General features: G+C 42.8%; 3 protein-coding genes across 3 annotated transcripts; 2 read left to right on the plus strand and 1 right to left on the minus strand.

Moving 5' to 3' along the window:
• Positions 1-674: 674 nt before the first annotated feature.
• On the plus strand, positions 675-7,504 carry LOC136422864 (uncharacterized). Its single transcript, XM_066410776.1, has 3 exons — positions 675-992; positions 2,784-2,971; positions 7,010-7,504. The coding sequence occupies exons 1-3, from the start codon at positions 892-894 to the stop codon at positions 7,306-7,308; spliced, it is 588 nt and encodes a 195-aa protein (XP_066266873.1). The 5' UTR covers positions 675-891; the 3' UTR covers positions 7,309-7,504.
• A 1,044-nt stretch (positions 7,505-8,548) lies between these two features.
• LOC136422875 (peptidyl-tRNA hydrolase 2, mitochondrial-like) lies at positions 8,549-12,240 on the minus strand. The gene is made up of 5 exons (XM_066410785.1): positions 11,994-12,240; positions 11,198-11,287; positions 10,472-10,593; positions 9,778-9,890; positions 8,549-9,355 (listed from the first exon to the last, which is right to left on the minus strand). Exons 1-5 carry the CDS (start codon positions 12,114-12,116, stop codon positions 9,306-9,308), a joined length of 498 nt encoding a protein of 165 aa, XP_066266882.1. The 5' UTR covers positions 12,117-12,240; the 3' UTR covers positions 8,549-9,305.
• Positions 12,241-12,435: 195 nt separating this feature from the next.
• LOC136422882 (anaphase-promoting complex subunit 7-like) lies at positions 12,436-26,229 on the plus strand. Its single transcript, XM_066410798.1, has 17 exons — positions 12,436-12,619; positions 14,267-14,389; positions 14,973-15,143; positions 15,605-15,834; positions 16,858-16,945; positions 17,348-17,443; positions 17,928-18,016; positions 18,409-18,523; positions 19,004-19,049; positions 19,545-19,640; positions 20,032-20,132; positions 20,504-20,548; positions 20,953-21,065; positions 21,928-22,044; positions 24,169-24,283; positions 24,682-24,732; positions 25,717-26,229. The coding sequence occupies exons 1-17, from the start codon at positions 12,554-12,556 to the stop codon at positions 25,732-25,734; spliced, it is 1,680 nt and encodes a 559-aa protein (XP_066266895.1). The 5' UTR covers positions 12,436-12,553; the 3' UTR covers positions 25,735-26,229.
• The last annotated feature ends 861 nt before the right edge of the window (positions 26,230-27,090 follow it).

A 27,090-nucleotide genomic window follows, 5' to 3' on the forward strand; every position in this document is an offset into this window, starting at 1 on the left:
TAAACCTCGGTCAACCTGCGGTCAACGCACTTCCGAGAAGCAGACAAACATAATAACTCGGGGCCCCAGCACTGGGCGGGGCGAGGTACAGAACAATGAAGCTTCGCATGGAGTTCAACAGGGGATCAAAAAGCCTGCGGCTTCTCTCACTGAATCACACTTCTAGATTCTTCAGTTAAGCTGTTTACAAAATATACAACACACACACACACACACACAAACACCCTCCCCCACATGTAACATGGAGAGAGAGAGAGAGAGAGAGAGAGAGAGAGAGAGAGAGAGAGAGAGGGGGAGGGAGGGAGGGAGGGAGAGAGAGAGAGAGAGAGAGGGAGAGAGAGAGAGAGAAGGAGAGAGAGGGAGAGAGAGAGGGAGAGAGAGAGAAGGAGAGAGAGGGAGAGAGAGAGGGGACAGACTCGAAAATTTACTGTAAATTCATTTTCGCAGTAACTTACAAATATTAGTTTGTGAAAGGGAATGAAGTAATTTTCCCGGTGTTTGCAGTTGCCAATTTTGTAGTTAAATAGTAACGCTTTGAAACTCACGGTGTCATGACTTTGCGGTGCCAAGATTACAGCGAAAATAAAACTACCGCGAACATTTAAATGTTTACAGTACTAGTAACCATCTTGGCGGAGCCGGTACCTCGTAACAATGGATCACGACCCATATGGTCTCGGCCACCAGACAGTCCTCCTATGCATATACCTTTATTTCGGCGTCAGCTTATATAAGGCAAAAAGGAAACAATGGAAGACCTGGCCGGGGTAAAATCTGTTTGTTTGTTATGTCCGTCGTGACTGGTCAAAGATCAAGAAAAAGCATTACGAAGGGTCAGCGCGGCGGGTACGAAGTCCCTCCAAAGTGTAAGGTTCGGGGTATCACGACAACATGGCCGCCCTGGAGGAGTACGTTCGGCTGGAGGACCCCAACATGCTGATCGCGGCGCTGTGTATAATCCTCAAGCCCGGGATCTGGACGGTTATGTGCAGGTGGGTACTGTTGGAGGTGTTGGTTTACTTATTACACGGTGCGAGTGGTTGGAGTCATACAAATGCCTATACCGTGCAACTGGGTCACGAAAATCATAGCCTGGATCTTCCGGCCAGACTTCTTCTGGGGACTACAATGTGGCCTCCACCAGGCCTTCCAACGAGGGTATGGATCGTAGGATTTGGCAAAAAAAAGGAATAATTGGCCATAAGATTTACTCCACGGTAACGGTAACAAAATCCCTCTGCAAATGCAACCCTAAGGTGGTCAAACTCCACCAACAAATATTCTCCCTATAGCCGGCGTGGTTAGTCTGGTAGAGACTAAACTACACATGCCAACTTCTCCGCTCCAGCTAGGGCCAACATACATGCAGGTGTACTTCTGAAGTCAGGTAACTTACTTTTACCTTTCCGCTATATGTGTTCTCTGGAATACGTAACCGTCCAACACATTTGTATACGTACGCGTACGGTGTTTAAACAGTTCTGCCCTACTTTTGTGCAGGCTGCGTAGTGATTTGCGTAGACGACGTCATTCGTGAAATGCTCTACTATTCGGCGATCGCACTGCAACTTCGCTGCGACCTAAATCGGGTTTGTGTAACCCTTGATTTCATAATGGAATAACATGCAAAATGTAAAAGATCATGAAAAGACCACAAAGCACAAAAACATGACAGAGCGCAAAAATATGAAAGTCTTTTAACACTCTAGATCTGTCAAATGGCTTGGTCGCAGCTCGGCCGCAGCTCGGTCGCCGACCTAGAGGAATGGAGGTATAAAGCTCATGCCCGTAGCCAGGGGGTGGGGGGTGGGGGGGTCGGGGGGTTCGAACGAACCTCCCCACAGGCTTGAAGGTCTACTTGAATGTCCACTTTCACAGGCTTGAAGGTCCACTTTTTGATGTTCAAGATTTTTTTTTTCAATGCGGACTTATTTGCATCACCAGCAAGGCCACAGAGGCTATAATCCTAGAAAAAACTGCTCACTTTGTCACTGATTTTTCCTTTGAAACCCCTTCAAAGACACAGGAAATGGCCTTTCAGAAGGTTAAATTTTTGAAATTTTACACGCTCGAAGGTCCACTTTTTAACGTCCAAGTTTTTTTTTAAAGGTGGACTTATTTGTATCACCAGCGGGGCTGGAATCCAAGAAAAACTGCTCACTTTGTCTCTGATTTCTAAGTTTGAAATCCTCTCAAAAACACAGGAAATGCCATATCAGAAGGTTCAATTTTTCAAATTTCCCGGGGGGGGGGGGGGCATACCCCCGGACCCCCCCCAGAAAGCTCGCGCCTGCGGCGCTCGCTGGTCCCTCAAACATTAAAACGAACCCCCCCAATCAAAATCCTGGCTACGGGCATGAAGCTGGTCGCCATTTGCGGTAGTTTGTTTGTTTACCAGGCACAACAAGCACACTGTTGACTGTCTGACGTAACAGGTCACCGCACGTGCACGTAGAGACCAGGCGGACTTTGCATATCCCCAATTCGTTTCAATAAGTGTTGTAGGTTCTTTTACGTGCATGAGGTGCGACTCTCCTCAAACACGGGACCTCCATTTAACGTCCAAACCGAGGGACGTCCCTAACAGAAGCAAGATACTCATTTCAACTGTGTGAAGTCAGGATATCGGTGTTGAGTTCCTTTCCCAAGGGCACAAAGGCTGTGTTCTCGGCCAAAACCCTACCATTAAGCCACGCAACATTCTGTAAGCGATTACTGTAATCAAGTAGGTTTGATTAATTGTTAATCTCCTTGCTGTAATAATCTCTGTTTTCCGTTCGCAGGTCGGAGTATCGCACCCGCTGGATGACCAACTTGTTCCGTTCCAAGTATACTGCCTGTAGTGTAATGGCCGTTACCATTCTCCTGATGGGGGCCGTGAGGGACTCCTTGTACATGACAGCCATGCAAGGCCAGCCGTCCCTCCCAGCCCTACACCTGCCGATAGTGGGATACGCTATCGCCGCCACCGGTAAGTTACTTGATAATTGATGGTGAAGAAGACCTTTATTGTACATGTTTGCCCCACTGGGCTAAGCACAGGTCACATGTTAACAACTATATACATATCTTATTGGTTCTCCCGTCGTACATATTCATGAGTAGATTAACATCTAGTATAAACTTCAGGGATTATGTGCAGGGGGTTAGGTTAATGAATTAATATAAAAAGAATTGCACAATTTTTACATTTTCATATTCAGTCTCCATATTTGTAGGTGCGTATTTCAGCAAAAAATGCAATTTGCGAAATAGTGCCCCCCCCCCCCCAAGTCGCCAGGGAGTTGTTTTCTCATTTTCTAAAATCAACATGGGTCCGGGCGGAGGCCTTAACGATGCTTTGGCTGGATCCGGTATATTTGTCCCAAGGACAATAGGGGGAGGGGGGGGGGGCAATAAAGCACAATAAAGCCCGGAATTCGGTAGGATTTCCGACGGTGAATAAAACCCAGAGATACTGAACCGAATGATCGTGGTAAATTCTATATTCCATGATAAAATGATGCCACATGTCACTGATATCAAACCATCTTAGTTACAGCTATTTCCGAGCGGTTTGAGTTTGAGTTTTATCTATATCCACAAGTAGCGTCATAAGAGGCTATTCTTCCTGTGGTCTACACATTCATATCTACACATTACAATCAAAACATACAAAGGCATACAAAGTGACAGTAGAGGACAAAAATAACATAGTTCCTTAAAACCAATCCTGTGACAGCGGTGTGGCACGCTGTGACATCATTACCCGAATAGCTTTCTCACGCCATTTCGGTTGCTCTGATTACTTAGTCCGTAAAGCACAGGATTGAGGATGGCGTTGCACAGAGTGAAACACAACACACCAAGGAAATGATGGGATTTCAGCAAGTGGCGCTCAACCCTCTTTCCGTCTAGTTGAATAAGCAAGATCATGACCATGACGGGGAGCCACATGATTAAGAATGTCACCACCAGCATGACCAGGACCTTCACTACGCGCACGTCTTTTCCGGAGAACGCTGGAGCTTTGGATCGGTGACTTCTGTCCGGAGTCCCGATGTTTGCATTGCTTGTTTGACCAGCCAAAGTCATTTGGTGTCTCCCAGATTCTGTTTCCATGGACCGGCTGTCGGCGGAAAGTGATGGGAGGGGCATTTCTGCCTTCACACGAGAGCGCGATGCCCAGAACGTTTTGAACACTCTGTAATAGTTGACACTGATGATAATCAATGGGATACAAAATGTTAGAATAAATGCCAGTGCGGTAAAGACGGGAGATGCCCCCACGGCAGGCCACACCAGCGTGCAAATCACAACGTCATCACCAACTAAGGCGAACGTCATTTCTTTGAAATATAGAGCCATTGGCAAGCAGTACAGACCGCATGCCGTCCATACTATTGCCAGTGCTCCAGCGAAGTAACGCTTGTCATGGATGCATCCCCCATTGAACGGCGTAACGATTGTGTGGCAACGTTCGATACTGATGAGAACCATGGTCCACATGGTGACTGTTGCGGACAGCGTCATGGTGTAGGTCAGCCCGTGACACACACCCGGTCCCATGGCCCACGTCTGAGTGACGCGAGCCGCGGCGACGAAAGGAGCAGTACTGGCCAGCAGGACGTCCACGCAGCACAGATGGACGATCAGGTAGTTGGTCCAGTTGTGCATCTGACGGTCTCGCGTCAGGACCAGGACGAGGGTGACGTTCGTGACGTAAGCAGCGACCTGTGGAATTCAAGTCAACATTTTGAATGGCAAGTTTAGAAAGAAAGACTCCAAAGGAGTAGATTTCTATATAATGGGTGTAAATATAGTAGAAACACATGAACTTAATCGCGGTATTCAATTATTTTTTTTTAAGCTAAAACTGAAGTGTAAAACAACAAGTACGATAATCGTGACATTATCAAAAATGTCCCCGTGGCGCAAGCGGTAACGCAACCCCGCTGCCTAGCCATCTGGATCAAATTCCGTGGATCCTAGGACCCGAGTACGATCCTAGGGGTCGACTCCAGCTCGGACATGTTGTAAGGGATTACATTCGTCATTTCGGATGGTGACGTAACGCCGGCGGTCCCGTGTATGAGGGAGCTTTAATTCAGGCATAAGCCTCTGCACGTAAAAGGACCCAACACACTTATCGAGAAGAGTAGGAGTGATCCGGTGTGCTTGGCCAGAAACTCGAGCCGTAGCGAAGGCGAATTGCACTACCACAAGCTATTGGAAAAAGCATCATGCTTCACCTCAAATGAGGATGCCTTGAAACGAAAATATAAGTGTTGCAATTAAAAAGTATTGCCATTGTGAAGGTGTCTGGGTTGATCTTACTTCATTGTAAGGAAAGTGCCAACGTAGTAGTCTTTAGTTCTGCCATGCCAATATTTGTTAACAAAGCACTAAGTCAGTTATGCGTCTGCCAAGCCAGTCTGAAGATTTGGTGTCCACAGACCTTTTTTTGGAGGGGGCATGGATTTTATGGATTCCTGTAAAATTCTGGGAATTCTGTGAAACGGGCCTAAAATATACTATTAAGCTTGCTTATGAAGCTTCGCTAAAAAACACGAAAATCTTACCGTGACGAGGATAAGCACGGTGACCTCCAGGTACACAAGTTGAGGCTGAGCTCGTCGGAACTCGCTTAAGAACGTGAAGAAACTCCGGTTCCCGAAGATGTCGTCGTGGTCATGAAAATAGGACACATCCGTTTCAACCGTCAAGTTTCCCATGTCTTTTTCTGAAAAGTTCCAGGGGTGACCGCAGTTACATGTCTCAATTTTAAAACTTTGGGAAGGAAGCACTGAGGTAGTCTGTATAACGCAAACTCCAGCTGTCCGGGGGTTTGTGTCCCCTCCCCACGGGTTACGGGCGGCTGCTAGAGCGCGATTAAATCAGGCTAGCATTGAGGTAGGCTGTCTAATCAAGCCTAGTACTGTCTACCAACGTGACATACGCTTACGGCTACTGCGGCGACCGAAATATGGTAATGTGCGTGATATAGGGCGTGAATTTGCACAAATTACCTTAGAGTTTTATGACGTTAGCCATGATCTAAAAGACACACACGAAAACTGTTGCGCGGGTGGAAAGATAAATATATCGCCACAATAAGAGCGCTACATACGTACTAGGGTCGTTCAATACGTTCACGACCTGCACTCGGAAACAATTCAAATTTCTGGGCATGACTATGAACTACAGAGCATTATGCCAATGTTCAATTATCAGGTCTCGAAATGTGACTGGGGTATCACTCGATATCAAACCCTGTTGGAAGGGAAATTTCGGAACATTTCTCTGCGACTCACATACATACAAATGAAGGCAGTTCTGGTGCTCAACCCAAGAATGTACGATTATAGAAAACGGGGCATCGTTGTAATGCCAATAGGCAGGCTTTCCAGTGATATATAAAGCAACATATCACAAATGTATCTAGACCAAAATTGAGGGAATCATCTAGGCATTAAACGATTTGAAACGGATTTTGGAAATGAAGAATATGTCAAAAGTTTACAATAGTATTAAACGTAACAGCCATGCTCACAACTTTTACATTTCATCGTTACGTCATGACACTTTGGCGGTAAATTTGTGTCATACTGTAGCTGTACTGCACTTTTGTACGACTTGGAAAGTGTTCTTTCTTTCAAGTAACCCTAATTCAAAATGGCTTTGACTATTAGTCTGGTATTGACTTCTTATATTCTTGTGTATTATGTAACATATCTGACTATGTATCCAGGGACATTTAAAAATAGGTCAATGGACCTGAGTGTGAATCTACTGGTAAAATAAATAAATGAAGATATTTACAAAGAGGTAGGCCCAAAATAAGATGGAGGGACAATTTATCTAAACGCCTGGACCCTACATCAATGAGAACCGATAGGCAAAGGAAAGCCTGGAGTCTGACAAGATAGGGGTTCCTCGAAAGGAGTGATAACACCCTAGAATGATGATGATTAATGTGAAATTCACTACTGTAACAATACTAATGCATTCTGTGTTCTTCATTATCCAGGATCGCTGTTTGTTCTCAGCTCCTTCTGGCGGCTCGGCTGGTACTGCACCTTCATGGGGGACTACTTCGGCATCCACCTGGACGAGCGCATCTACAGCTTCCCCTTCAACGTGCTGGACAACCCCATGTACTGGGGCACGACGCTCAACTTCTTGGGCACGGCCTTCGTGATGGGGAGTCCTGCCGGGCTGCTGCTGTGCGGCCTGATCGTCGTGTGTTACAAGGTCCTGCTCAGACTGGAGGAACCCTTCACCGCGGATATATACAGCAAACGGGGTTTGGAGCAGAAGAAAGTTTGATGAAACAATACTTGGAATTAATCATTTGGCTCCTATATCAGGTTTGGGTTGCACAGAGAATGGCATCCATATAACAAAACTAAAAAGATAAATAAAAGCTAACTCATTAAAAAAACTTACAGTATTACCATATCAGATTGTCTTGTGTTTACATGATGATACAGTAGAATAAAAAATAAAAGACAAATCCATAAAACTATGAGTGCTTTCTTGTCTGATTGTCGTGTGTTACAAGGTTCTGCTCAGACTGGAGGAACCCTTCACCGCGGATATATACAGCAAGCGGGGGTTGGAGCAGAAGAAAGTCTGATATCTGAAAACTTGGAAATAACTATGAGTATGAGGCATATCAATGTAATTTGTAGGCTACTGCATCGGGTTTGGGGTATACAGAGGATGCCATCCATATAATTATAACAAAAAAGATAAATTAAAGCTGAATGGAATCTATCAAAAATGCTATTTCCCTAGAACATACATCTGCATTACAGTATTACCATATAAGATTGTCTTTTTTCACACAATGATACAGTAAAATGAATAAAACATAAATCTATGAGTTCTTTCTTTTTTTCACAACCAAAGGAATAACTTGGCAGTGACTTAATTGTGAAAAGTAACTACATGTATATGATTAGAAAGGGGGAGAGGGCAAGATCATAGAGAGAAAAGGACAACAAATTGAATTAAGGAGGCAGGTTGGATTAGAAAACGTACCTTTTAACTTCGTAAAGAGCTATCTTCATGGTAGGAAGGGTATTGATGAGTTTATGATGTCCTAAGTTCACAGTTGAAACTGCTGTGGTAATGCCATGCACAACAGAACACATGTTCATGGTGTGATGAGTTCACAGCGCAAACTGCAAGCATTAAGCAACTGCTTTGTGTTTGTAGTCTGTGCATTTACAGTTCTTTTGTTCTGAACTGGAATAGAGTATTTTCATTGATGTAATGATACCTATATACAGCAGCATGTTGATGTGTTTAAGATGTGCACATGTACACTGTAATCCAACATGAAGCAAGTGATGGCGTAAAATAAAAGCCCTGTAGAAAATGGGGTGCAAAATCAGAAGCCTGTATAAGACGGTATAAACTCTGTGATGTTTGGGACAGTATTCTCTTTTTGCCACAGCGCCACCTAGCAGCAAGAAGCAGAATGACAAAAGAATCCTGGATCTTAATTAATGACATAAGAGTCCTGACTCTTAAGATTAGAAAAAAAAGGACTACAGAAAAATTGGCAGGTACATTTTTTTATTGGTTGTGTAGAAACCTATATCCACATCTGTTTCCTGCAGTCAAAAGTGCATACATATGTCCTGGTGTCCAAACTCAGTGAGAATACAATCATACTTATAATAGTTGTGAATGTGTGATACAGTATACGCTGGGATGTCCCTATAGCTCAACTGGTGGCAGCACCACAATTGAGCTCCTGGTTGCTATCTTAGAGACCCTGGTTTTAATCCTTGGCTTGGGCTGCACCCATCTCTTGGAAGGGACGTAAAATGGGGTTCAAATGTACATGTATGAGGAGTTGCCTCAAGTACGTTAAAGGGGAAGGGCTAGCATCCCCCTCCCTGTAAAAATATACCCTTCTTCTGATTCAGCAAGGAAACTTGCTGCCCTGTGTGCAACTAGGCACTACAAGGGTCTGAACAAACACACAAACAAACAACAGTGAATGTAACAGAAGAGTCGCAGTCACAACATACCTACATTTTGTACTTAGGAAACAATGTTTACTATGGATAAAATGTAGAAGCTGATCTTTGGCAATAATCTCCAAACACGTGTGTACTTTTGAATTTGTAAATATCAGAATCCTTGTGCGCCATTTAGTATTGCTATCATCTGTTTCCTGGTCAGCGGTCACTGAACCTACTAAAATACATGCTTCCTCAAAGTTGTTGAAAAATGAACACAAAAAATCTAAAGCACATATCTGCTTGGAGATTAATTTCTTCTTGCACCAAACCCAGCAGCCGCAGTGGTCAGTACAGCTTTAGATGACCGGTCACCTGATCTATCAGTTCAACTGGACCTAGAAAAAAAACAGATGCATGAAGTGCCACATGGTTCTGCTAGGTGGGGTAGTTTCACAAGGTAAAAATAAGACAAAGACACTGGCCCAAAAATGGATACAATTACACTGTGTCTTACTCTGTGTGCCATAATGCTTGGATATATGTAACAATAAAAGAATATGACAAAATGCAGAACTGAGTTTAGCATTGACTCTCATAATTCTGTCTGGCACAATAAAATTGCCACCTTAAAAATGGCAATTTACTAAAGCAGGGTCAGCAAATGCACACCAGATTTGCAGGTGTTCAATATACAGCCTCCAGAAGGCCTCTATAACACCATTTCTTATATGGTGGCCTTATTATAGGGTATAGCACAAAGATTTGAGAGTTGAAGTTTACTACTTTAGAAAATTTCGCTCTTCTCCTGAACTCTTACCTGGACCGATGCCTAGTACAGTTTTGGAGCCCACAGCGATCTGTGTCCTCCCCGCGTCCTGTATTAGGGTCGTCTGCAGACCAATGCCTCTGGTCTGACGGGCAAGCTCAATTCTGGGGCAAGAAAATATGATACCATGTAGTAGATTCATTTATGTAATACCTGGGCTGTGATAACTTTTGATTCGCGTATTCCTGACCAGTTTATATATCATATGGTATCCCACAGGCTTCTACTTGAACTTGAAGGGAGAATTGTGAAATACTAATCCTGTTAATTTTTGCAGCAAGAGGCTCCATAGAGCCCTGGACAGTGTAACACAGACAACTGTATATTCATTTTCTTTTCTGGTGGTTTTATTTTGAGATAGGAGGGAAGCAGAAGAGAAAGTTTTTTGTTGTGTTTTAAAGTCATGGATGAAAGTTAAACAATTTTATAGTACAGCAGTTATACATAGCTACCGTGCCATTAACTTGCAGTGGAGAGTTCACCATAAAGAAAGTTTAAGTTTCTCCTATTGAAAGAGTTCCAGCCAACCATTAATAATTTCATCAAGTTGGCAAAAGACTGAATGGCAAAGTTCTTTAATCACAATCACAGATTCAACAAGCAAGTATGACTATGAAGGCTCCTGTTTAAAATGTAGTAAGTTGTAAATAAAGAATTTTGCTGTTCCATTAACAGCCTTGCTTACAGTGTGGGTTCATCTGGAGCCTTGACCACGACCTTGGGCTGTCCGTAGTACTCCCACAGCTGCAACAGGTCGGGGTTATTCCTGGACATCTTCTTGTACAGCGACACAGCCGCATGGGAACACTGGGGAAACAACAACAACAGGTCGGGGTTATTCCTGGACATCTTCTTGTACAGGGATACAGCCGCATGGGAACACTGGGGAAACAACAATGCAAGTTAGAGAACAAGTAAGCTGTGGTGACCACAGAAAGGGCGTTTTTGCGGCTTGTTATTATATATACTAGCCCTTCTAGTATATATGATAACAAGCAAAAACAGCCTTTCTGTAGTCCCCACGGCTAGAGAACAAGTCAGATATTTTTTTTGTCTGACCCTCTCTCTAAAAACAATTGTTGCTTGTGTTGTCTAAATGTACAAAGATTATAGAGTCTACATGTCAGATGCTGCTGTATATTTCAAAAACATTTTAATCTAATCTGAATTTTTAATTGTAAAAGTGGAGATTGCACTAGTAGACTTCCCATTTGCTCCAGGACACATCCAGATTAGAATCTGTCCTAGGGTGAGGAGAGACTTTGACTCCAATCAGTCCTATTGTCCCGAATTCCAATCTCTGCCGTGAGAAAGCGTGAGCTCAGATGCCTGTTTATTTCCCAAACTTATATATAGAGGAACTCACTCCTGCCATCTTTCTTAGAAAAGCGGTAATTAGTAAATGTCATACCTGCGCAGCAACTTTTCCTTTCCCCATCTTCAGGTCTTGTCTGACAACAAACACCATCTTGTACTCCCCCATTTCACCCATGGTCGTGTCCTGGCAGGGAGAAAGGAAAGGCGAAGAAGTCATCATAAAGAGAGATGAAGTATTAGGGATTTATCATGTAGCTAGTAGTAAACTTCTATAAGCCCATTCGCGGTTCCGACAGTATGCATGTGCAGTGACTGTGTCAAAGGTGAAGGGCCCTGAAACGTAAACAGTTCCCGTCTCCACATTGTCTAGATTTGCATAACAACGCCCAGACGTGTTTTTTTTACGTCTCTCAGGGGCCTTGCACATGCGTAGTCGGAACCCCAAATGGGCTTATGCTCACGCTTTCAACCATGCATACCGGGTCATCCCTGCTCTTCTCAACAAGTGTGTTGGGTTCTTTTATGTGCAGAGGTTTGACACACTCTCTGTCGGGGGTCGAACATCGGATGCGTCAATAGTACTACTTATATTATACTGCTGCGGGGTAATAGTGCAAAAAGAAAATTCTATTGAAAGAAACTTTCGCTTAATAGCTTCGTTCTTACATGTATTCTATAGTATCTGATAGCAAATTAGTATAAAAGTAGAGATTTATCTCCAACTAGCAGATATAGGGTCCAGGTTACATCAGTTCTTATTTCATGGCGAGCTTTTCCCCTTCTATTCAGACTGGCTACTAGGAAGACGTTACAAAAATGTCTGGAAGGAAAACACGGAATAACCAAGCCGGAACTTAGATCTGCTTGCAGATAAACACGTGCTAAGTTACCTGGTCATCTTTCAGATCAGCGGTTTCAAGATTTTTCCTCCCAGTTCTCGACCTCAGCAGCCAGCCCAGCGCGATTCCGAACCCAACACCCGCCAGGAGCTGAAGACCCGATCCTTCTAACATTCTCTAAGAATGTCTGACTTGACAAAAACGTTCAGATTGCTCTAAAATTAAAAGAATTTAGGTCAGAAAATCGAAAGCAATTCAAACTCTTCACTTGGCGGGAAACCTTTTAACTTTCACCTTTGACCTAAAAATAAGCAGCATCTAACCGCTATAGATGTACCACAAATATACCACAAAAATTGATCGCCTGTGTAAGTTCGAAAGAGACAAAAATCAATCTAAATAACAGAAAGTTTGATCTATAAATCAATTATTATGGAGTCTAGATGTTTTGAAGCTTTAACTATGTTGAGTTTTTTTTGTGAGTCAGTTTGTTGAATGCTTGTCGTTTGGTTGCGGTGTATTCTGGGCGCCATTTTCATATTTGACATTCCGAATTTGAATTTGGAAGTTTTGTTTTTTCTCGTCCAAATTCCCTATTCTCTCCACTCACCATGACGCTGATAGAACAAGTGAAAGAGCTGCACGCGGAGGGACTCTACTCCAACCTCAAGATACTGGTAGGTTCTCCGGTTCGAACGGAAAGGATTTGAGTCACTGTTGAAGTCAGTCTGCACAGCTTCGCAGCTTGAAAAAAGAAACGTTATAAGTAATTGGTTCTTATAGGTCGTTGAGAAGATAGATACAGTAAATTATGGTGGAGGGGGAATAGGGGTGTTTGGAGGCAGCGTTGGGAATAGGGGACCCAGTGCAGGGGGTCGGTAATAAGTTACAGGACGAGTTGGGGAGGGGGGTAAATAGAGGGGAGGGGGGTAAATAGAGGGGAGGGGGGTAAATAGAGGGGAGGGGGGTAAATAGAGGGGAGGGGGGTAAATAGAGGGGAGGGGGGTCAATAGAGGGGAGGGGGGTCAATAGAGGGGAGGGGGGTCAATAGAGGGGAGGGGGGTCAATAGAGGGGAGGGGGGTCAATAGAGGGGAGGGGGGTCAATAGAGGGGAGGGGGGTCAATAGAGGGGAGGGGGGTCAATAGAGGGGAGGGGGGTCAATAGAGGGGAGGGGGGTCAATAGAGGGGAGGGGGGTCAATAGAGGGGAGGGGGTCAATAGAGGGGAGGGGGTCAATAGAGGGGAGGGGGGTCAATAGAGGGGAGGGGGGTCAATAGAGGGAGGGGGTCAATAGAGGGAGGGGGTCAATAGAGGGGAGGGGGTCAATAGAGGGGAGGGGGTCAATAGAGGGGAGGGGGTCAATAGAGGGGAGGGGGTCAATAGAGGGGAGGGGGTCAATAGAGGGGAGGGGGGTCAATAGAGGGGAGGGGGTCAATAGAGGGGAGGGGGTCAAATGAGGGGAGGGGGGTCAATAGAGGGGAGGGGGGTCAATAGAGGGGAGGGGGTCAATAGAGGGGAGGGGGTCAATAGAGGGGAGGGGGGTCAATAGAGGGGAGGGGGGTCAATAGAGGGAGGGGGTCAATAGAGGGGAGGGGGTCAATAGAGGGGAGGGGGTCAATAGAGGGGAGGGGGTCAATAGAGGGGAGGGGGGTCAATAGAGGGGAGGGGGGTCAATAGAGGGGAGGGGGTCAAATGAGGGGAGGGGGGTCAATAGAGGGGGGTGAGCTTGAGGCGTACTTGGTTCTGATGATTTATGAGACAAGCTACATCTACAGCTACAATTTTATGTTAGGGCTCTGCATGCATATTCATTCATAAGGCGCGATCAGCTGTTTTGATTTGAAAATGTATACAATTGGCCAAATTGGCATGGCACAATAGTAGACTATTATACTATATATACTAGTAGTAAAGCTGCAGGGTGGCGGACAGGGAGTAGCGCCCCTGCCCCTTGAGGAGCTAAAGCCAAAACATGTCACAACAAACACAGCGACCACCCCCTCCACAAGTACTCCAACCCCCCACTGCGTCACAGCATTCAACACAAGCGCACAAAACAAGAAGAAGAAGCCAAAAATAGAAAAAGTAGTAACGTTAAATGTACTTTTATTCATTGATAATTTGTACAGTACTTTTACCTTCATACTTCTCCTTGATACAGGAGAGAGTTGGCATCTGCCTGTTATGTCCTGGTCTTCGCTCGTTCACACTGCGTACTTACGCCCTTCTCAGTGATCGTCTAGAGCTTAGTCTTCAACTGGTTTATGCTACATGTATATATCTGCTGCAACTCCTATTTGTCATGTTTCATTCCCGTACTCCAGGCGAGCATGCTGCTGACCATGAGTGACCACAGCACAGACATGTTCCCGCCCATGTGCAAGTACCAGCTGCAGGCATACTTTGCTGACTCCCTGTACGAGACACTGGAGTACAAGAGGGCAGAGGTATGGACATGTACTAGTACATGACTTTTGTCATAAGGCGACTCAATTGGAATTTTGTTGAGCAATACCTCCTGTAATACTGTGTGTATGGGAATCTCAAACACTCTTAGCTTGTTTCAATAAGACTTGTTCACCCCATTAGCATTTTCACACTTTCAATATTGAATAATAGTGAAACTGCCAGGTTGCTAAACACCATGTGTATTGTTAATGTACCAGCTCATAGTCATACCTTGTTTTAGAGAATAGGAAAACCTCAGTTTCTTACTGTATTTGTTATGACATCAGGCTATGTACAGGAAGGCCCTTCAGTAGAGGAAGGCTGCCAGTAACTGAGTGGTGAGAACAACCGTGCCAAGACCAGCTCCTACCTTAACTTAAGCTTGTTTTAGAGAATAGAAAAACATCAGTAACTGACTGTATATATATGATATTGTGCCATCAGGCTATGTACAGGAAGGCCCTGCAGCAGAGGAAGGCGGCCAGTAAGAACAACCGTGCCAAGACCAGCTCCTACCTTAAGCTTGTTTCAGAGAATAGAAAAACATCAGTACTAACTGACTGTATGATATTGTGCCATCAGGCTATGTACAGGAAGGCCCTCCAGCAGAGGAAAGCAGCCAGTAAGAACAACCGTGCCAAGACCAGCTCGTCCACCCCCCCTCAGCAGTGGCAGCCGTCGGAGGTGGAGCTGAAGTACAGGATCTACCAGTGCCACATGCACCTCAAGGAGAACAGGGACGCCATGTCTATTGTGAGTTTTTACACACTTTGAATTATTCTATATCAATGATGAAGAAGGTACGTGCTGACAGCCATGTTACCACACAAAAACTGAAGCAGCGACTTTAACAAAGTGGTGTTGCATCTTTCTATAGCAGAAGATCACAAAATGTACATAAAATACAGACACCAATGGTTTCATGTTGCAGGCTTTTACGTTTTAGCTAGTATAGGCATCCAAAAATGGGGGGAGGGGGCAGTTTTCCTATGGGCTCTATGGATTAACAATTACCTAGTAGCTTAAATTTGCATTTTAATCAATTAACATGCTCATAAACAACAGTGACACTGACAATTACCATAGAAACAGGGAAACCCCTTCAAAGGGAGGCCGTCTAATTGCTTTGTTTTCTTAGTGTAGGGTGTCCAGAAGACACCCCGGCCCGACGCCCTGCTAGCTATTAACTGTTTTGTTGCATGCCACTTGTCCAGTTGGAGAGTGTCCCAGCCAAGCAGCGCACAGCCAAGGTGAACATGGCCCTGGGGAAGCTGTACCAGAAGGCAGGCATGGAGCGGTCGGCCGTCTCCTGTTTTAAGGAGGTCCTCAGGCAGTGTCCACTCTCCCTGGACGCCATACTCTGTCTGCTGGCGCTGGGGGTCAAGGTGGCCGAAGTGGCCGGGATGACCATGGCTGGGGTACAGGGAATACAGAACTCAGAATGGTTAGTAGATATGAATGGAACTCATGCTATTTCAGACTGCAGGGTGCGAAATACTTTTTTGAGCCAGGTTGCCCATGTTGCAACCTAGGGCAAATGCTAGGTTGCACATCCAAATTTCAGGTTGCTCCAGCAACATTCACCGATTTCTTCAAATTAAGCTCGTATGTAGCGTATAATACTACTAATATTTCAAAATATAAAGTAGATAGTATTTTGTTCCCATTGACCTAACAACATCTTGTTTAGCCGAGGGCAGTGTGTTTTCGTCTTTTTCAGCTCAAATTCCACGATCTATGAAGGGTTTTGGATTGGTATAAAACGAAAAAGTGTTGATTTTTTTATTTCAATTGAAGATTTACCAAATTTTATGAGAGTGACACTGTGTTTTTGTTTTTGTGAGCTTCCAGGGCTCCGATTGAGATCTTTGGCTCAAAATATAAGGTTGCACACTGTGCTACCTGGGTTTGGAATTAACTTGCACCAACCGAAATCTTGTTGCACTGTGCAACGTGCAACCAGGTATTTCGCACCCTGGACTGTATACAGCATTACATAAGTAGCTCTCTCTGGAGGCCAGGCAATACAGAACTCAGAATGGTAAGTACTAAGACATATAATTGAATTTCGAAGTCATGGTATGTAAAAGTGTATACAGCATAACATAAGTAATTTTATGTCATGCTAGTACCTGGGCTGTGATATTTTGGGTTACCACACAGGCCCTAAGTTCTACATGTATTACATACCTTTGGGCTTCCATAGAATCATTCGAATGCACTTTGCATGTGCCAAGTGCACCACTGTCGAAAAATTAGAATACCAGATTCGTAGGTTGGAATTGCTGTTGTTACAAGTTTTCTTTGAAGGCCCTAAATTTTCTCACTTTCTGGCACATTTCGCATTGAAATTTGTAAATTCTGTATTGGCCTCTGTCATGTTGGTGTCCCTATGATGTCATGTAAATAATTGCTCTACTACAGAGTCTACACCAAGTCCTGACCAAGTCTCTTGTGTACCATTCAGGTTGTCCTCTTGGATCAAAGGTCATGCTTACATCACCACAAAGGACTACAGCAGGGCCATCAACACATTCAACACACTGGATAAAAAGGTAGGAACATAGACCCTTTTCCAGAGTTTCTAAACTCTCGCATTGAAAAAAAAACAAGGCTTGAGCTGTAAAACATTTATACATGTAAATTTTAAAACATTTTTATGTACATTGTTTTACCGCCTTACCCTCGTTTTTTGGTCTGACGTTTGCAATGTATAACAGAATCACCCAACATAATTTTTGCCTTCTTCAGAGACAATAATGAAGTTAAATGCACATCAAAAAGATAAATGTCTTTGTCATGGCAATCCTGAGCTCCTATATTGGTTCTTCCCCAAAATCAGTTTCCTGAGTTTGAGGTGAACAAACAACTCTGTTGGGCGGGGCTCCATTAAGAACCCGGGACAGTAAGAGTTTGTGTTAGACCGTCTTACAAACTTCCTTATCGTGTGACTGCAGACGTTGTTACGAGACAACCTGGAGGTCCTGGGAGCCCTGGGCGACAGTTTCTACAAGGCAAATGACTACAAGAACGCTATCGCCAAATTTGAAAGGGTGAGTTGTGTTTGATTCCTCTTTACACATCGTGATCTTACAGTATGTGATGAAGGTGGGGGCTAATGCTGTACTAGTACTTGTTCTTAACTTGCTTTACCTTTTAACTCATTAGTTCACAATTTGTTAACTATTTCACAAATACGTGATGTGTGCGTTCATGATTCAATAAGATAATGGATACAAGAAAAAACAGATGTTTGAATGCAGCAGTTACTCAGTATTTGTATGACTCAAATGTACATTTGTAGGGATGATTTTTGTACGACTTTTTTTTTAAATATTAATACAGATGATAGTGGTTAGCACCTTTTTTTTACCATAATCATTTTCTAAACTCAAAATGATTAGATTTTCGGCCATCTAGTTCGTTATAATACAGATGAGAACTTGACTTTGGGGGTATGCTCAGCATAGTATAGGTGGCTTTTGAATTTTATCTTTTGCTTTCCTTTAATTGTATTTCTTGTTATGTATGTTCCAGATCCACATGCTTGACCCGTACCTCCTTAAGGGGATGGACCTGTACGCCTCACTGCTGGCCAAGGAGAACAAAGCTGACGAACTCCAACAGTAAGCTACCATGCCTTTCAACATTTCCTTACAACTACACATGGTGTATTGACTTCTTTGATTTGATACTTACTCCCTGGGCATAGGCCACGGACTACATGTAGTTCCCTCCATCTGGTACGGTCCTGTTCCAGTTCTTTAATATCATACTGTAAATGTAGTGTAGTTCATTTTACAAAACAGAACAGAAGAACTTTCATCATCAAACCTGGCCGGATAACCACCTGGCACAGACAACCACCCCCAGTCACAAGCCACATTAAAACAGTCCCGTCCATTTTTACATAGTTAACCCCACCCTGTCCTCATCAACCACCTGTTGTAAGCAATCATTTTTTCAGTCCCTTGAGTGGTTGTAGAATATAGGTTTGACTGTAAATGATTCTGTTTAGGTTGGGAACTGCGCTGTTCCAGGTGTCTGACAGACAGCCTGAGCCGTGGATCACCCTGGGGTACCACTGTGCCTGCGTCAAGAGGCACACACGGGCCATCTACTTTGCAGCAAAGGTGAACAGCAGTCATACATAGATTCACTCTCTCTTCTACTGGATATTTCTCAATCAAGTTGAAATGATTTTCATGCCGTGGATCCAGAAGGTAGAGATTCAAAAAATGTAGGTCATTTGTATAAATGTCGTTCTAATTTGTCATTTAGGATATGGTGATATAAAGCCATGGTGTATGAGGTAGCTTCAGATGTATTAGTGTCAGGTGTTAAACCTCTGAACGTAAGAGAACTGAAACCAACGCTTACAGAGGAGGAGGGTTGACCCAGTGTGCTTGGCAGAAAATACAAGCCATACATGATGTAATACGACAATGCACTTATACTTAGCTACTTGAAAAAGCATAATGCTTTACCTTAGTTGAGGATGACTACTTTAGAAATACCTTTTTTGTCATTGGACCTGAAGAATTTCATCTATGGTTGCACAACTTGCACTTGTGCAGACTTAGGGCTAAATTTGCATTTGTTATTCTTCCCAGGCATACCAGCTTAACCAGGAAAGTGTCCAGGCCCTACTTCTCAAAGGTATGGGGTGCTGCCTTACATGTAGATTTTTTGAATATCCTGTCACTTATTATTACATAAACCTGCAATAATTAATGTATTATGATAAAAAGGTTGCCAGCAGTGTGATTTTATGTGTAAATCTGCTGGCTTGAATGTTGTTACTGAACAGTAGTAGTGTAATTAATTTTGATATACAAGGTGCGAGGTAATATGAAGAACTTTGGTCTTGCAAATCGACTTTGAATACAGACTGACTGTTATAACATCTTGTACCATGTTATACTGCTATACCTTGTTCCTTGTTATAGTTACCTCCTTATAGTTATACATGTACCTTGTTACACTGTTAGTGTTATACAAATGTAGTTAGGAGTAGATTTACATGTAGCATTCACAGAGTACTTTAATTTACAACTCACAAAATACATGTAGATTAGCTATGTGAGTCAGTTAGTGCATGTTGTACAAAAATTGAATTCATCAGAAATCTTACTGAGCGGAATTGTGTCCCAGGTTCGACGTTACAGCAGATAGAGAAGACCCAGGAAGCCATCCTGCACTATCGGGAGGTGATGCGGATGGTACCCGACCGGCTGGAGTCTTATGAAGGTGGCTGTTTTGTTATGTTAACCTTCACAGAAGGGAAACATTGTTTTTGCTACGTGCCTTCCTCTTCATCTTCCATTCCAAACAAATAAGGTCAATGACCTGGACCAGACGTCTGTCACCATGGTTACTGGTAAAGTAGCAGACATCCTGTGGTGTTTGATTACATAATGTAGCAAGTGGCAGGACAGAGCTGGAGGGGCTGGTCACCATGTATATGAATAAACAGAGCTGCAGTAGTTTGTCTGGCTAGACCATGTGGAGGTAAACATGTATTTGCTTGCAAATGTTACCTTGGTACATTTTGTTTGTTGTATCTCCTTGTCCACTGTCAGCAAGTTTATACGTGTGTTAAAACCTCCCTATAACGTAACCTACATGTGTACTGTTTCAGGGCTGGTGGAGTGTTATCTATCCAATGGTAGGAACAGGGAGGCTGTGAGTGTGGCTCTAAACGCCTGCAAGACTCTGGGGTACACACCCTCTACTCTCACTGTAAGTATTGTAATTCTTATGTTTTATAAATGGCTTGAAGATTTATAATTTTTCAGTCGGGACAGGTGGTCAAACTGCATAACACCTGAAAGACTATACTAATATGAGATTTACCATTTACAAGTAACAGACTATTTTTAACTAAAACATAGTACAATGCCATGTATCTACCACTGGAACTGATGGGAAAAAATCTTATAACGATATCCTCCTGAATTTATTAGGGAAGCTGTAACATGTAACTGTAACTCCTACATGTACATGCATAATTACAATTTACATGTATGGAGCGGTTTTAAGATGTTATGAGTCTGCAGTGTTTCAGCAGTTTGCATTGCAAATTTTACAATTTTTTCTTTTTTTTCTTTCAGCTATATGCCTCAGTTTTAATGGAGGATCCTGTCTCACAGGACAAGGTATGTGTAAAGGATAGAAAAAAAATCAAAACTTTACAAACAAAGTAAGAGAATGAGAGTTCTTATTATCTTCAATTCACATGGTCTCTGCAACAGTACACGGTAGCCATATCCATTGTCATGTATATGCATACATACAGGACTGGCATGGTGTTCGTAAATATTCACAAAGTAGGAAGTAAGGAACAAACAGGAAATGGACACAGGTGCCAGACTATAAATTAGAAAGTTATCAAAAAGGAAACTAGAGTTAGAATAAGATGGATACCTGGCTAGGATATTTGCCCAAACTGTGTTGAATTCCCTGATCATGACATCGTTAGCTGTGGTGATAGTCGTGATATTGTAATACATCTGTTTATTAACTATCATTATACATGTAAATCCTTCAAATTTGTGTCCAGGCAAAAAGCACACTAGACCGAGCGTTGTCCATCAAGCCAGACTACCTGAAAGCTGTCACAATGAAAGTGAAGATACTGCAGATCAAGCAGAAATATGAGGAAGCCATAGAACTGTAAGTATATGGAAAGAGAATATTACACTGTGTATTCTGTATCACCCGAGATACCAGCACTTCTGTATCTTTTTTATATATTTTGCCTGACCCTCACCTCTTCCCTCATGGCCTCAATGAAAAGCAGCCTGCATGCAGCCTTGAGCTTCCCATGAATGAAGGTTCAAACAATAATATCACACTGCACATTATGTATCACCCGAGAAACCAGCCCTTCTGTATTGTTGTTATATATCTTGTCTGACCCTCACCTGTTCCCTCATGACCTAAATGAAAACTGACCTGCAGACCAATTTGAGCTTCTCATGAATAAACAAAGGTTAAAACAAACAAGGCCAGAGAATGATCCTGTGATAGGCGAGGTTGATGCAGAATACACAGTGTTGTGAATGAAAATTAGTCTACAAATACCTCTTATGAACACACCATGTATTCAAGACCCTCATGACAGCTCTTGACTCAAGTGGCTTCAACGTCACACCCCACTCCACCCTAGCAGCTGTAAAAGAGCGTTTTAGGGATATATGCAGTATCACAATGATCATACATTGTACAGTATCAGTATGTAAATATCCTACAATACAGTCTCCTACAATAACAGAAAATGGGTAATGTATAAAGAAGAGTGGACTCATTCCTCGAGCTAACTGACACCTTTCACACCACAGTCATCCCTCAGTAAGACATCTAGAGCCGCATACATGTAGTTCCTGTTGAGAGCTTTTATTTAGCCTGCTAGACCAGATTCGCTGTGTTGGCTTTTTCAATGAGGCGAAAATAGGTCAGGTGAAATCTTTACTAAACTGCCCTCAAACTAAGAACTTGATGTTATTTTTCCTCCCCACATTAATTGTTTCTGCAGGCTTCGCAGTCAGCTGGTGAACCAGAGCCTGTGTGTTCTGCACCAGCTGTTGGGGGACTGTCTGTCAGCTGTGAGCGACTATCAGGAGGCACTGGATCAGTACAGTATAGCTCTCAGGTAAGGCACTGGATCAGTACAGTATAGCTCTCAGGTAAGGCACTGGATCAGTACAGTATAGCACAGGATCAGTACAGTATAGCTCTCAGGTAGGGCACTGGATCAGTACAGTATAGCTCTCAGGTAAGGCACTGGATCAGTACAGTATAGCTCTCAGGTAAGGCACTGGATCAGTACAGTATAGCACTCAGGTAAGGACATGGATCAGTACAGTATAGCTCTCAGGTAAGGACATGGATCAGTACAGTATAGCACTCAGGTAAGGCACTGGATCAGTACAGTATAGCACTCAGGTAAGGCACTGGATCAGTACAGTATAGCACTCAGGTAAGGCACTGGATCAGTACAGTATAGCACTCAGGTAAGGACATGGATCAGTACAGTATAGCACTCAGGTAAGGACATGGATCAGTACAGTATAGCACTCAGGTAAGGACATGGATCAGTACAGTATAGCACTCAGGTAAGGACATGGATCAGTACAGTATAGCACTCAGGTAAGGACATGGATCAGTACAGTATAGCACTCAGGTAAGGACATGGATCAGTACAGTATAGCACTCAGGTAAGGACATGGATCAGTACAGTATAGCACTCAGGTAAGGACATGGATCAGTACAGTATAGCTCTCAGGTAAGGACATGGATCAGTACAGTATAGCTCTCAGGTAAGGCACTGGATCAGTACAGTATAGCACTCAGGTAAGGACATGGATCAGTACAGTATAGCACTCAGGTAAGGACATGGATCAGTACAGTATAGCACTCAGGTAAGGACATGGATCAGTACAGTATAGCACTCAGGTAAGGACATGGATCAGTACAGTATAGCACTCAGGTAAGGACATGGATCAGTACAGTATAGCACTCAGGTAAGGACATGGATCAGTACAGTATAGCACTCAGGTAAGGACATGGATCAGTACAGTATAGCTCTCAGGTAAGGACATGGATCAGTACAGTATAGCACTCAGGTAAGGCACTGGATCAGTACAGTATAGCTCTCAGGTAATGCACTGGATCAGTACAGTATAGCTCTCAGGTAAGGCACTGGATCAGTACAGTATAGCACTCAGGTAAGGCACTGGATCAGTACAGTATAGCTCTCAGGTAGGGCACTGGATCAGTACAGTATAGCACTCAGGTAAGGCACTGGATCAGTACAGTATAGCACTCAGGTAGGGCACTGGATCAGTACAGTATAGCACTCAGGTAAGGCACTGGATCAGTACAGTATAGCACTCAGGTAAGGCACTGGATCAGTACAGTATAGCACTCAGGTAAGGACATGGATCAGTACAGTATAGCACTCAGGTAAGGACATGGATCAGTACAGTATAGCACTCAGGTAAGGCCCTGGATCAGTACAGTATAGCTCTCAGGTAAGGACATGGATCAGTACAGTATAGCACTCAGGTAGGGCACTGGATCAGTACAGTATAGCACTCAGGTAAGGCACTGGATCAGTACAGTATAGCACTCAGGTAAGGCACTGGATCAGTACAGTATAGCACTCAGGTAGGGCACTGGATCAGTACAGTATAGCACTCAGGTAAGGCACTGGATCAGTACAGTATAGCACTCAGGTAGGGCACTGGATCAGCTAGTACAGTATAGCTCTCAGGTAGGGCAAAGTCTAATGCTCATAGTGCAATGTGGCTCACAACTAGTATTGCTTGCATTTATGGCATGTTCAGACATTTACTCTTATAGTTATGTATTCGTTGTCTATCATAATCTAAGGCCTCAGGCTCTCGATGGACCTTCATATGTATGCCTAGCATTTGCCCTGCATTCTGTAGGTTGGGGTTTGATTCCTGGTGTTCCTCGTTAGACATTGTATCCTTGGGAAAGGCACTTAATGCGACTTCATCACTCTACTTTTGTATAAAATTGGTACCTGACTTCGGTTGGGGAGGTACATGTTCCAAAGGTGGTGGAATGAAAGGGATGGGCTCCGCTCTCCCATAACATGCCCCCCTAGACACAGTGGATAACAAACCACTGGCCCTATGGCCTCAAAAAGGCTGTAGGACAACCTTTGTCTTTTCCTTTTACAAACAACATGTACTTTTTGAGTTTGAAATGTCAGTATCTAACAGTACCATCCATATTTCCCCTCCAGCATCGACCCGACTGACCAGAAGTCCTTGGAGGGTCTCCAGAGAATAGAGAAGAACGGGAACAACCTGGAGGCCAATCAGGATGAGGACGTGGATGCCATGGAGGATGAGGAGGAGGTTTGTTTGTTTGTTTGTTTGTTTAATAGATTAGTTGGTACTTCTTGCCATTGGCATCAGTTTTATAAAAGAAATACATGTGTCTAAAATTGATACTCAAGCAACTCAATAAAAAGTTGGAGAAAAAAATTCAAAATTTTATCCAGTTGCTTGAGTAACTAATTTGGCTTATCCAGATGTCTAACCTTCATCAACGTAAAATTGATATAACATTTCATATCAATATGGGAACACAGTCATTAAGTTGAAAATTATCAGTTTTTGTGGTACATGTGTATATGTATATTTTTCTATTTGCATCACAAGTGTTGAATCTTAATTTGTGATGCATTTTGTTTACGTCAAGAAAAGGTGCAGCTTATGTTTTGTTGATGCATTTGTTTATTGTGTTCCTTCAGGCAGAGTTGTTGGGGAGTGATGCAGAGGCCCAGTGGTCTGACCAAGAACAGGTAACCTGCATTGTACACAAATTTTGGCCATGCTCCAGATAATTCAATTATCTATGACACAGCTATGAGTAAAGCAATAAAAGCAGGTGACCTCAGACTGCGGACAAAGCATGCCTCTCTTTTCTTAGCTAGTACTAGTTGTGCAATGTGGCTAGAGCTGTGTACCTATTAAACAAATTTTAGGTACAGGTACAGGTACACAGGTTTAGGTACAGATCCGGACCTGAACCTGTACCTGAACTACTAAATGTTCAAATGATGGTCAGCTATGACTCGAGTATGCGGTATTATTTTCATGAAAACAAAGAAGAAAATTTGACTCAGGCCTTGTTGAATTTCATTCTGTGCTACATGTACAGGAGTCTTCAGTGCACTGCCACGGTAATTTCATAGTGACTTTATCTGTCAAAGTTGCCATCTCCTGAGTCAGGCTTGACCTGATTAGTACCGGTCCAGTACCGATACAGCAGGGTTCAGGTATTTTGGACCTGTACCAAATTGATTGTACCGGTACTGTATCGGTACCGGTACACAGCTCTAAATGTGGCTTTGCTATTCAGCCAAGCACACCAGTTCACCCCTACCCTTCTCGAAAAGTGTGGGTTCTTTTACATGCAGAAGTTTGGCACTTGAGGCTCATACATGTGGCCGCTGGCATCATTTGAAATGACTAATGCAATCCCTTACAAAATAAGACAGTGTACATATTGTCACCCTCCAGAATTTTTTGGAAAATCCATTTCACTTTGGACTAATGCTTGTAGCCTTTGACAGCTTATACTTACAGAGTTCATATTTTGTGCTGGGGGTCATTATGATCCATAAAGTGGTAAGGAAGTTGTTCACAAAATATCAAATCTGTAAGTATAAGCTGTCAAAGGCTACAAGCATTAGTCCAAAGTGCAATTATTGTAGATTATCCAAAATTAAGCTGGAAGGTTTTTACAGTAACAATGATTTTAATGTATGTTTCTTTTATTTTAGTGGTATGGAGTGCAGTAGGCCAATCTCAACAGCCCTTTAGAAGATAGAAGAAGAAGAAGAGTTTACGGAAACCATGAAGTTTACTTTTTAAAACTGTATATTAATGTTATCAACAGTTACTGATGATTATGAGTGATATTGTATAGCCCACATGTGCATGCCTGCAGTTCTGAATCGGCCTTAATCGCCAGGCAGTTTGATTAGACTATTTTACTCAGAACTGACAGTTGGTCACATCAAGAACTGGAATGGAAAAACAAATATAGTGGAGATATAAAGAGACATCGTTTTAAAGAAAGTTTATTAATTTGATGAAATGACTGGTAAGTACATGTATGTGTATCAAAGCATTAAAGTCAATTTTTTAATCAATCTGGGTTGTTTTTTTGCACATTACTTCTGATAAGTGACATCAACTTTGATACCCCGGTAGCCTTTATATATAAGATGATTGACCTTTGAGAATAGAAAACTTCATATTGAATAAAGTGACCCTTGTTTTCATACTTTGAAGCTTGATATCGATTTGCTCCTTGTAATTGAATCCAAAAATTATGTTAGACATTTCTCTCTGATGTTCATAACTGCATGGACAATGTGATATTGGATTTGAAATCATGGCACCAACACCATAGGTTAGGTCAGATAGTGTCTGCATTGAGCAGTACAAGAGTGGTTGCTTTAACATAGAAATTATGCAAAAAATAGTTCTCAAGCAACTGGATAAAATTTTGAAACAGACATGTACACTAATACCAACATGCGCTAGAAACATAATCCTTCATATTCAAGTGTACTCTGACCTACCATAACTGCAAAATGTATAGGAGCTCTATCATAAACTAACTAGGATGGCACCAACACAATTATAGACACTGTGACTAGCTATATGAAGACAATGTCCTGTTACTACCATTTGAATATGAATCCTTGAAATGATAAATGTATACTATGAATTTGCATTGTATTATAGTAGTGCAATGTGTTACGCCCGTGTTGTCATGAAATACAGGTTGATTTCTTCTGTGAATAAAGTTTCCTGTAACTGTATCTTGGTATCGTTGTTGTATTTGTAACAAATGTAAGGTACTGACCAAGTTCTTGTGTATCCAAACTGTGCCTATGTATACTCATGTTCTTTTTTTTCAGGGGCATCCTCATTAGATAGCTTTAAACAATGCTTACAGTCAGATGTGTAAAGGTTAGGTGTGACAAGTCGTTCAGTGTAATATAATCAGCTGTTGACTCTCCCGGATTCTGTACTTCATGCACATGTATGATGTCCCGATTGAAAATGCTCTATAACTCAGAGTGTGCAAACAATTGGAATGCAGGTAGACAATTGTTTTAAACCATTGTATTTTATTTAGAGGA

Source organism: Branchiostoma lanceolatum, chromosome 1, assembly GCF_035083965.1.
Source record: "Branchiostoma lanceolatum isolate klBraLanc5 chromosome 1, klBraLanc5.hap2, whole genome shotgun sequence".
Classification (NCBI taxonomy): domain Eukaryota; kingdom Metazoa; phylum Chordata; class Leptocardii; order Amphioxiformes; family Branchiostomatidae; genus Branchiostoma; species Branchiostoma lanceolatum.

What these genes read in the sequence shown, in the direction of transcription:
- LOC136422864 (XM_066410776.1), top strand. Translation starts at nt 892, where the DNA reads ATGGCCGCCCTGGAGGAGTACGTTCGGCTGGAGGACCCCAACATGCTG. An exon ending in ATCTGGACGGTTATGTGCAG is followed by an intron (nt 993 to 2,783) that starts GTGGGTACTGTT and finishes TTCCGTTCGCAG; the next exon opens with GTCGGAGTATCGCACCCGCT. An exon ending in ATACGCTATCGCCGCCACCG is followed by an intron (nt 2,972 to 7,009) that starts GTAAGTTACTTG and finishes TTCATTATCCAG; the next exon opens with GATCGCTGTTTGTTCTCAGC.
- LOC136422875 (XM_066410785.1), bottom strand. Translation starts at nt 12,116, where the DNA reads ATGTTAGAAGGATCGGGTCTTCAGCTCCTGGCGGGTGTTGGGTTCGGA. An exon ending in AAGGAAAAGTTGCTGCGCAG is followed by an intron (nt 10,594 to 11,197) that starts GTATGACATTTA and finishes TTGTTTCCCCAG; the next exon opens with TGTTCCCATGCGGCTGTGTC. An exon ending in GCTCCAGATGAACCCACACT is followed by an intron (nt 9,891 to 10,471) that starts GTAAGCAAGGCT and finishes TTCTTGCCCCAG; the next exon opens with AATTGAGCTTGCCCGTCAGA.
- LOC136422882 (XM_066410798.1), top strand. Translation starts at nt 12,554, where the DNA reads ATGACGCTGATAGAACAAGTGAAAGAGCTGCACGCGGAGGGACTCTAC. An exon ending in CCAGGCCCTACTTCTCAAAG is followed by an intron (nt 19,050 to 19,544) that starts GTATGGGGTGCT and finishes ATTGTGTCCCAG; the next exon opens with GTTCGACGTTACAGCAGATA. An exon ending in CAGTACAGTATAGCTCTCAG is followed by an intron (nt 22,045 to 24,168) that starts GTAAGGCACTGG and finishes TTTCCCCTCCAG; the next exon opens with CATCGACCCGACTGACCAGA.